The 9,057-nt window shown below is 51.7% G+C and overlaps 1 protein-coding gene and 1 pseudogene across 1 annotated transcript; both read left to right on the forward strand.

The window, feature by feature from the left end:
* Positions 1 to 57: 57 nt before the first annotated feature.
* Positions 58 to 1,990, forward strand: LOC110483729 (uncharacterized). Its single transcript, XM_085564489.1, has one exon. The coding sequence runs from the start codon at positions 520 to 522 to the stop codon at positions 1,771 to 1,773; it is 1,254 nt and encodes a 417-aa protein (XP_085420615.1). The 5' UTR covers positions 58 to 519; the 3' UTR covers positions 1,774 to 1,990.
* Positions 1,991 to 3,835: 1,845 nt separating this feature from the next.
* On the forward strand, positions 3,836 to 7,098 carry LOC146764437 (uncharacterized; annotated as a pseudogene).
* Positions 7,099 to 9,057: the final 1,959 nt, after the last annotated feature.

The raw sequence follows: 9,057 nt of genomic DNA on the forward strand, positions 1-9,057 counted from the left end.
TAACGCCCTCCAGGGCCATCTTCTGTTAATGGGCCATTGAGTGTCACTGCAGCACTGATAAAATTACATCATCCCATTGTGGGATGCTCCGCCCAGGGGGAGGAACCAAGCATTCCTGCCGGGATATAATCTCACCCTTGCAACACCATGACCACCTTGCCTACTGGATTCCCAGAGGACAAGAGCTCCATAAGCATCACTGGACCTTCAGAGGAAGACCAGACCCTTCTACAGGATCACTGCTTTGACAGAATCACGTTCATCACTCCAGCCAGACTGCAGCCACCAGTTCATCAGACTGCTACCACTACCCTGAGCAACGGGTGTCAAGTTATATCCTGACTCTGTGAGTTTAAACCAGTGTTTCTGTATCATTGCTTTGATCTTAATTTTCTTATTCAATTGTCATTCTGGCTTAGACTCTCCCCCTGGTTTGCTTTGAAGCCAGTACAAAACTCACTGTGCTCATCACTTGTTTTCCTCCCAAAACAGGATTTCCCATACCCAAAAGTTCGCCACATGGAGAAGGTTGTGAGGAAGAGGAAGATGCCTCAGGACCCCCAAGCAGGTGAGGAGGAAGTCAGTGCCCCTTTCCCCCTCTCTCCTGCTCCATCTTCGAGCCCAGCACAGCCCCTGGCTGCAGGACAGCCCCGTTGCCGGTGCCCTCCTGCTGGGGATGCCCTGGGGGGATCTCCTTGCCCTTCCCTGTGGCATGGAGGCAAATCCCATCCTCTCCTTGTCCTTCCTCCCCCAGAGCAGGAGCTGAGGATGGAGATCAGGAAGGATAAATCCCTGCAGCAGAACCTTATGGAAGAAGCTGTTTTAAGCAACTCCACAGTGCAGGAATCCAACAGGGAGGAAAATCCCCAGCGACACCACAGGAGGAGGGGCTGCAAGCCCAGCCCAGGATGCTCTGAGGAGGAAAGACCCACTCTGGGCCAGGAAGGTGGACAGAGCTTCAGCCAAAGCTCCAGGCAGAGCTCGGAGCTGGTGGTCCCTGAGCAGCATCATGATGGGGAGAATCCCTACGAGTGCTCAGAGTGTGGGAAGAGCTTCAGGCAGATCAATAATCTGAAACGACACCTGATGATCCACACCGGGGAATGGCCCTACGAGTGTGGGGAGTGTGGGAAGGGCTTCAGCTGCAACTCCCACCTCATCAGGCACTTGCACATCCACACCGGGGAGAGGCCCTACAAGTGTGGGGAGTGTGGGAAGGGATTCAGCTCCAACTCTCACCTTGTCAGCCACCAACACATCCACACCGGGGAATGGCCCTACGAGTGTGGGGAATGTGGGAAGGGCTTCAGACAGAGCTCCAACCTCATCATCCACCAACGCATCCACACTGGGGAGAGGCCCTACGAGTGTCCTGAGTGTCAGAAGAGTTTTCAGACCAGCTCTGGTCTCCTCAGACACCAGCGGATTCACACGGATGAGAGGCCCTTCCGCTGCCCTGACTGCAGGAAGGGCTTCAAGCGCAACTCCACCCTCGTCACACACCAGCGCATCCACACCAGGGAGAAGCCCTACATGTGCCCCACTTGTGGGAAGACGTTTAACAGCAGCTCAAATCTCCTCCGGCATGAGCAGATTCACTCCGAGGAGAGGCATTTCCTCTGCCCCGACTGTGGCAAGGGCTTCAAGCAAAAGTTCAATCTTGTCAGCCACCAACGCATCCACACTAGGGAGAGGCCCTACTTGTGTCCCCAGTGTGGGAAGAGCTTCACCCAAAGCTCTGACTTGACCAAACACCAACGGAGTCACCAGTAAGGGAAATCCTGAAAGTTCCCCAGCTGCAGGAAGAGCTTTGTGCACTGCTCCAGTTTCATCCCCCATTGGAAGACCACGTTGGGAAGAGCCCTGGTGATCCATGTTCCCTGTGATCCATGCTGGGAAGACACCTGTCCCTTTTCCTGCCCCTGCCAATGACCTGATGTTGGATTGAAGAACATGAGGGTCTGGCCATGGCCCCGTCACTACATTCACTCCCACCTCAGGTCATTGCCAGGGGCAGGAAAGGGACTCTTTATCTCTCCCTGAGGAGATGGGTGTCCTTTCCATGCAGGAGGAAACACGTGGCCAGGAAGAGACAGTCACTGGTGATGTAGTTTTCTGTGGAAATAGTTTTTCTTATCCCTTCTGTTATCAATATTGTTTCTGTTCCTGTTTGGTCCCGGTCTTGTTGCTGTTCCCAGTAAATTGTTCTTATTCCAGCCTGGAATCTTTGCCTTTTGTGCTGTCCATGGTAGGTGGGAGGGCAGCAAATGGCAGGGCAGTTTTAGCGAGAGCAGGAAATTGAGGAATCCCATTCCCAAACCCCAGTTCTTGGTAACCGAGCATCCCAGCTGGTGCCAGCCCTGGTGGCCATGGCAGCAGCCTTGGGAGCGGGTCCCTGGCTGGGGCTGAGGGAACCTCTTCACTCTGGTGCCCGGGGACAGGAGTGGAGGGAGCGGCTGCAGCTGAGTCGGGGCAGGCTGAGGTTGGATCTCAGGAAAAGGTTTTTGCCCAGAGGCTGCTGGGGCACTGCCCAGGCTCCCCAGGGAAGGGTCACAGCTCCAGGGCTCTCTGAGCTCCAGCAGCGTTTGGACAGCGCTGCCAGGCCCAGGCTGGCAGTGTTGGGGTGTCCTGTGCAGGGCCAGCAGTTGGACTCGAGGATCCTGATGGGTCCCTCCCAGCTCAGCCAATTCTGTGGTTCTGGATCCATGACTCTGGGGATGGGAGTGCCAATTGTTGCCATGGCAATGGACTCCAGGCCTGAGCTGGTGTCCATGGCAACCACCCCTGGCATGGGGTCTCCATGGAGCTGCCCAGGGACTGACCATAGCAACAGGGGCTGGGGATGGTTGCCATGGAAACTGACCATAGCAACAGGGTTTCCTGGTGATGGTTGCCTCCTTAGGATGAGATTTGTCACTGGACCTCAGAGGGGTTCCATGGGGACTTTCCAAGAGTCTCCAGGCAGTTCAAGAGCAGGAAGGTCACACACAGAGACAGGGGCTCCATGGAGCCCTCCCAAGGGTTTCTGGGGATGGCAAAGAGACGTGTGGTCAGAGGCAGTCACAGCCATTCCATGGTGACATCCCAGGAAACCTTGGGCTGCAAAGGCACCGATCTGTCACTATTAGTCATGGAAGCTCCACAGTGACATCCCAGGATTCCCCAGGCTGCCATAGAGCCGGGATGTCACACGCACTCCTGTCATGTGCAGAGTGGGAGCTTCAGGCAAAAGCTTTATTTCTTTATTGGAGAAACTCCTGCTGAGTCATGAGATGGAAAAATGACACCCAACAGCCACCATGGATCCTCAAACCCCTGCAGGGCCCCCAGACTTCTACAATTCCTTCTAAGAGAGGAGACTGGGAGTGACTGGATGCAATCCCGGCCCCAGAATTTGTCAAAGGTTTATGTATAAACGATTGGACAGGTAGAATTGAACAATCTGTCAATGCAATTTGTCCCACAGGATTACTGATGGAATACCAGATATATTTATATAAATACAATCTGAGAATGATTAGAGAGTAAGCTCTTAACCAGAGTTATTTACTCCACAGTCCAGAATCTATAACAATTCTAGGATATTCTGCTCTAGGAAGCAATTTTGAAGTCAGCAGGGCCTTGCTGGAGTGGTTTGAGCCCATTGCAGGCAGAGCCTCCTGCTCCAGCAGGAACTGCCTTTCCTGTGCCAGGAGCAGGGCAGGTCCCGCTGCAGGAACAGCCCCAGGCCAGCCCCAGCACAGGGAAGGCCTCGGGCACAAGGGCAGAGTGCCGTGCTGGGAGCTGTGCCAGGGACAGCCCGAGGCACCAAAGGCACCTTGGCAGCAGCAGCTGCTTGCAGGGCATGGCCAGAAGCCTCCCTTGCAACCCAGCCTGGTGGCCAGCGCTGCAGAGCTGCTGCCTCAGGGCTCATTTCTGGCTGGGCTCTGAAAAGCCACTTCTGCTCCAGGACCCTGACTGGGAAGCCATTCGCCCAGCACCTTGGGGACAAGATATTAATGACAAAACTCTTCATGCCAGCAGATGTTGGAGGGTGCCACGGGAGACAAGACTCATGATATCATGATCATCAAGTCTCAGTTTATTGTGACAGATTACACAGTTTATATATGTTCGTTAAATAGCTCATACATATTGCAAAAGCCGAGCTCATGATTGGTTGCTATGTGACTTGTACTATTATCTTAAAACTCTGCTTGTGATTGCTACTTGCCTGTCCAGCTGGCCTTGCAGTTAGAACAGCTTAGCACTTCTTTGTTCTTCTCTATCTATTTCTACATACCAAGCAGTTTCAATATCCTGCTTTCTGCACACCATCTGCTCTTCAGGGTCATGCGAACTTTGCAGCAGTCACGTAGCCCTCCCTACTTGGATTAATTTTACAGTATCATGTCCCCTGCTGTGCAACCATTCTTCTGCCAAGCTCTCTTCATCTCCCCCGTTTTCTTTTTGTACAAGAAGATGTGCATTCAGCATTTTCTGCAAAAGCTGTTGTATCAGGCCTTGTAAGCAAGTAAACACACAGGGCAAAACAAGCAAAAGTATCACAATTATGCTTAGAACTATTATGCTGTATTTGATAATGTCTCTTAACCATGGTCCGATCCCCAATCCCTTCAGCCAGCCTTCTAGACCCAATCCGTCCTCCACCTTTAATTGTTGAGTTAGCTCAGTCAATTTTCGTATTTGCTTACGGATAGATGTAGAGTGATCAGATAAGTTCATGCAGCACATTCCTTCAAATTTTTTACAACTATGACCTTGGGCTAGAAGAAGTAAATTAGTGGCAGCTGCTCTGTTTTGCAGAACTGCATGACAGATACTAGCTATATTTGTGGCAAGCTCACTTAATATTTTAGATGGAATACTAATTTATTTTTCTGTCCAGTAGGCTAGGATTTTTAATTGTGTGAGAGCTTGCACTGAAGTGACTCGTGGGGTGAAAAATGAGGTTAGTATTACAGAAGTGTACCCTACTTCATATTTCTCATGTCCTTGATTGCTCTGTTTAACATGAAAGGAACAAATTTAATTCTAAATACAAACTATATTTATGATAAACTTAATGTTATGCTTTTGATTATCTAATTGATTGTATATTATTATCTATAAAAACTCAGACAGAGATTACAAACTCAATACTAAAATTCTATCAGATGACATTTTCTCAACTCTTTGTTTTCAGAGACATCTTTGGTAATTAAATCATTACTAACATTTCTATCTTTATACAGTGATTTTTATCTATATCATATTTGAAATAACATTGATTCACATAATGTTCATCCTTCTTGGTATCTTGGAAAACACTAGGTACTGCTGTACTTTTTCATTACGTCTTCTGACTCTTGTAAGAAATTGGAAAGATGCTGTTGAAATTTTTGCTGTAGTGTTGTGATCCCACCATCGGTGGCACTGCTGCTCCCGGCGTTGTCACTGCCATGGCAACCAGGACTGTGCCGCCATCTCCGCCGCCATTGCTGGGCGCTGCGGGGAGATGAGGGGCGCCGCTGCCTCGCTCCCGTCCTTGTTGCGTGACTTTGTGGATGGGAGAAGAGACACCCCCGCCACGGCCGCGCCCCGCCTACTCCGACTCCAGCACGGCTGAGCCCCCAGGAACACCCCTCTCCCCCCTTGCGCTGTTGCTCGGCAACAAGGAGCCTTCCGTCTCTCAGCTGATGTCCGCTCCGCCCCGGGCTCGTCTCTGGCTCGGTGCTGGCCGTCCCCGCTCTGTCTGGCCCCGCGCCCGCTGCTCCGCGCTGCCGCTCCTGCGCTCCACCCGGGTGGCTGGCCGGTGCTCGCTGCCGCAGCCCGCTGCCTTAGTTCTGCCAACCTCCAACCTCCGCAGGTTGCTGCGCTCACTTTTCTTCGGCAAGGCAGCACTCCCGCTCCAGCTCCCGGCCCCGGCCACGTCCACACCCGCCGTTCAGGTTCCTCGTGAACGCTGAGGTATTCACTGCTCCAGTGGACTCTCGCAAACAAACAACGATGCGAAAAGTCTTTTTCCTCCCGTCGGGAATGGCCCGATTTGGAGTTTGGAGTCTTCTGATCTGTTCCACCTGATCCCCGTTCACACAAAGTGAATTTGGGATCCCAGTCCCATTGCCATAAAGCAATTTGGACTTCAATTTCCAGCACCTCAATGCTACTAGTGTTTATGGGAGGTACAGGCATTTCAGAAGCAGAGATGGGAACGGGAAAATTTGTGAGAACTGGAGGGTTTGGCTCACTGGAGAGAAGCAAGGGTTTACATTCCTTATTTTTCTCCCGAGCCATCCGTATCACTTCCACCGCCCTCTTTTCTGCCTGACACATTAACAATTCATTATGAACCACTCTCCAAAGTTTACTCATTTTCTTGCCCGGTTTGTCATCATCTAACACTAATTCCCACACCTTATCCCTATATTTTCTCCATTCGGAAAGTTCATGAACACTATGGGGGTTAATGAAAAAGCCATAGGACTCAGCATGATGCAATAGCGAGGGGAGATCTTTATCTAAGTCAATCCCCCTAATCTGCCATTTTCTAAGAGAAGCACTAAACAAATCATATGCTGCTTGCCTTTCCATGATTACGTCGGTACCGTTGCTGGCTCCTTCAGGCTTCGGCAGCACGTATCGGCCAGGCTTATCTCTGCAGTCACCTGGGGCACGGTGCACTCTATTTAAATTCAGCACTTTTGCCGTCCTTCCAGCTGAAGGACCCGAACTCCAACGCAGCACCTCTCCCGCCTTTCCCTCGGATGAGGTCCCTGTTCAGGCGCCAGTTGTTGGAGGGTGCCGCGGGAGACAAGACTCATGATATCATGATCATCAAGTCTCAGTTTATTGTGACAGATTACACAGTTTATATATGTTCGTTAATTAGCTCATACATATTGCAAAAGCCGAGCTCATGATTGGTTGCTATGTGACTTGTACTATTATCTTAAAAGTATCTTTGTGAATGATACTTGCCTGTCCAGCCGGCCTTGCAGTTAGAACAGCTTAGTACTTCTTTGTTCTTCTCTATCTATTTCTACATACCAAGCAGTTTCAATATCCTGCTTTCTGCACACCATCTGCTCTTCAGGGTCATGCGAACCTTGAAGCAGTCACGTAGCCCTCCCTACTTGGATTAATTTTACAGCATCATGTCCCCTGTTGTACAACCATTCTTCTGCCAAGCTCTCTTCAGACAAGGACAAGGAGGATGATGAGGATGAGGAGGAGGAGGACAATGAGGAGGAAAAGGAGGACAAGAAGGATGAGGACGAGGATGAGGAGGAGAAGGATGAAGATAAGGAAAAGGATGAAGATGCAGAGGACAAGGAGGACGAGGAGGTCGAGGAGGAGGAGGAGGAGGAGGATGATGAGGACAAGGAGGATGAGGACAAAGAAGAGGACGAGGACAACGACGAGGACGAGGATGAGGAAGAGGACGAGGATGAGGACGAGGACGAGGACGAGGAGGACGAGGAGGAGTACGAGGAGGAGGACGAGGACGAGGAGGACGAGGAGGACGAGGAGGAGGAGGATGAGGAGGAGGATGAGGAGGACGAGGAGGAGGACGAGGAGGACGACAAGGAGGATGACGAGGAGGACGATGACGACGAAGAGGAGGTGGAAGATGACGAGGAGGAATAGGAGGAGGAAGAGAGAGAACAAGGACAAGGAGGATGATGAGGAGGAGGAGGAGAACGAGGAGGAAGAGGAGAATGAGGATGAGGAGGCGGAGTAGAAGGAGGACAATGACAAGGAGGATGAGGAGGGGGAGGAGAAAGAGGAGGAGCAGGAGGAGGAAGAGGAGGAGGAGGAAGACGACAAGGACTAGGGCAAGCACAAGGAAGATGAGGAGGAGGAGGAGGACAAGGAAGAGGAGGAGGCAGGGAAACATGAAGAGGAGGAATAGGAGGAGGAAGAGAGAGGACAAGATCAAAGAGGATGATGAGGATGAGGAGGGGGAAGACAGCGAGAAGGAGGAGGAGGAGAAGAAGGATGAGGACGAGGACGAGGAGGAGAAGGATGAGGATGAGGAAAACGATGAAGATGCAGAGGACAAGGAGGACGAGGAGGAGGAGGAGGAGTTGAATGAAGATGAACAGGAGGATGAGGAGGACAAGGAGGAGAAGGACGAGGAGGATGAGGATGAGCAGGATGGGGAGGACGAGGAGGAGGAAGAGGAGGAAGATGAGGAGGAGGAGAAGGAGGAGAATGAGGATGAGGAGGACAATGAGGAGGATGAGGAGTATAATGATGCAGAGGATAAGGAGGAGGAGGATGAGGAAAAGGACAAGTATGAGGAAAAGGATGAGGATGAGGAGGACAAAGAGGAGGAGGAGGATAAAGAGGACAAGGAGGAGGAGGACGAGGAAGACAAGGAGGAGGAGGAGGAATAGGAGGATAAAGAGGATGAGAATGAGGATGTGGAGGAGGACAAGGAAAAGGAGGACGAGGAAGACAAGGAGGAGGAGGAGGAATAGGAGGATAAAGAGGATGAGAATGAGGATGTGGAGGAGGACAAGGAGGAGGAGGAGGAGGAGTAGGAGGAGGACGAGGACGAGGAGGACGAGGATGAGGACGAGGATGAGGAGGACGAGGAGGAGGAGGAGGAAGAGGAGGAGGAGGAGGATGAGGACGAGGACGAGGAGGAGGACGAGGATGAGGACGAGGACGAGGAGGACGAGGAGGAGGAGGACGCGGAGGAGGACGGGGTCGAGGACGTCCTCCTTGTCCTCTGCATCTTCATCCTTTTCCTCATCCTCATCCTTCTCCTCCTCGTCCTCGTCATCCTCCTCGTCCTCCTCCTCCTTATCCTCCGCATCCTTATCCTCCTCATACTCCTCATTGTCCTCCTCATCCTCATTCTCCTCCTTCTCCTCCTCCTCATCTTCCTCCTCTTCCTCCTCCTCGTCCTCCCCATCCTGCTCATCCTCATCCTCCTCGTCCTTCTCCTCCTGGTCCTCCCCATCCTTGTCCTCCTCCTCTTTATTATCCTCCTGGTCCTCCTCCTCCTCCTGTTCATCTTCCTTCTCCTCCTCCTCCTCCTCCTCCTCCTCCTCATCCACCTTGTCC

This window comes from Lonchura striata, chromosome 33, assembly GCF_050655825.1.
Source record: "Lonchura striata isolate lonStrDom1 chromosome 33, ASM5065582v1, whole genome shotgun sequence".
Lineage (NCBI taxonomy): Eukaryota > Metazoa > Chordata > Aves > Passeriformes > Estrildidae > Lonchura > Lonchura striata.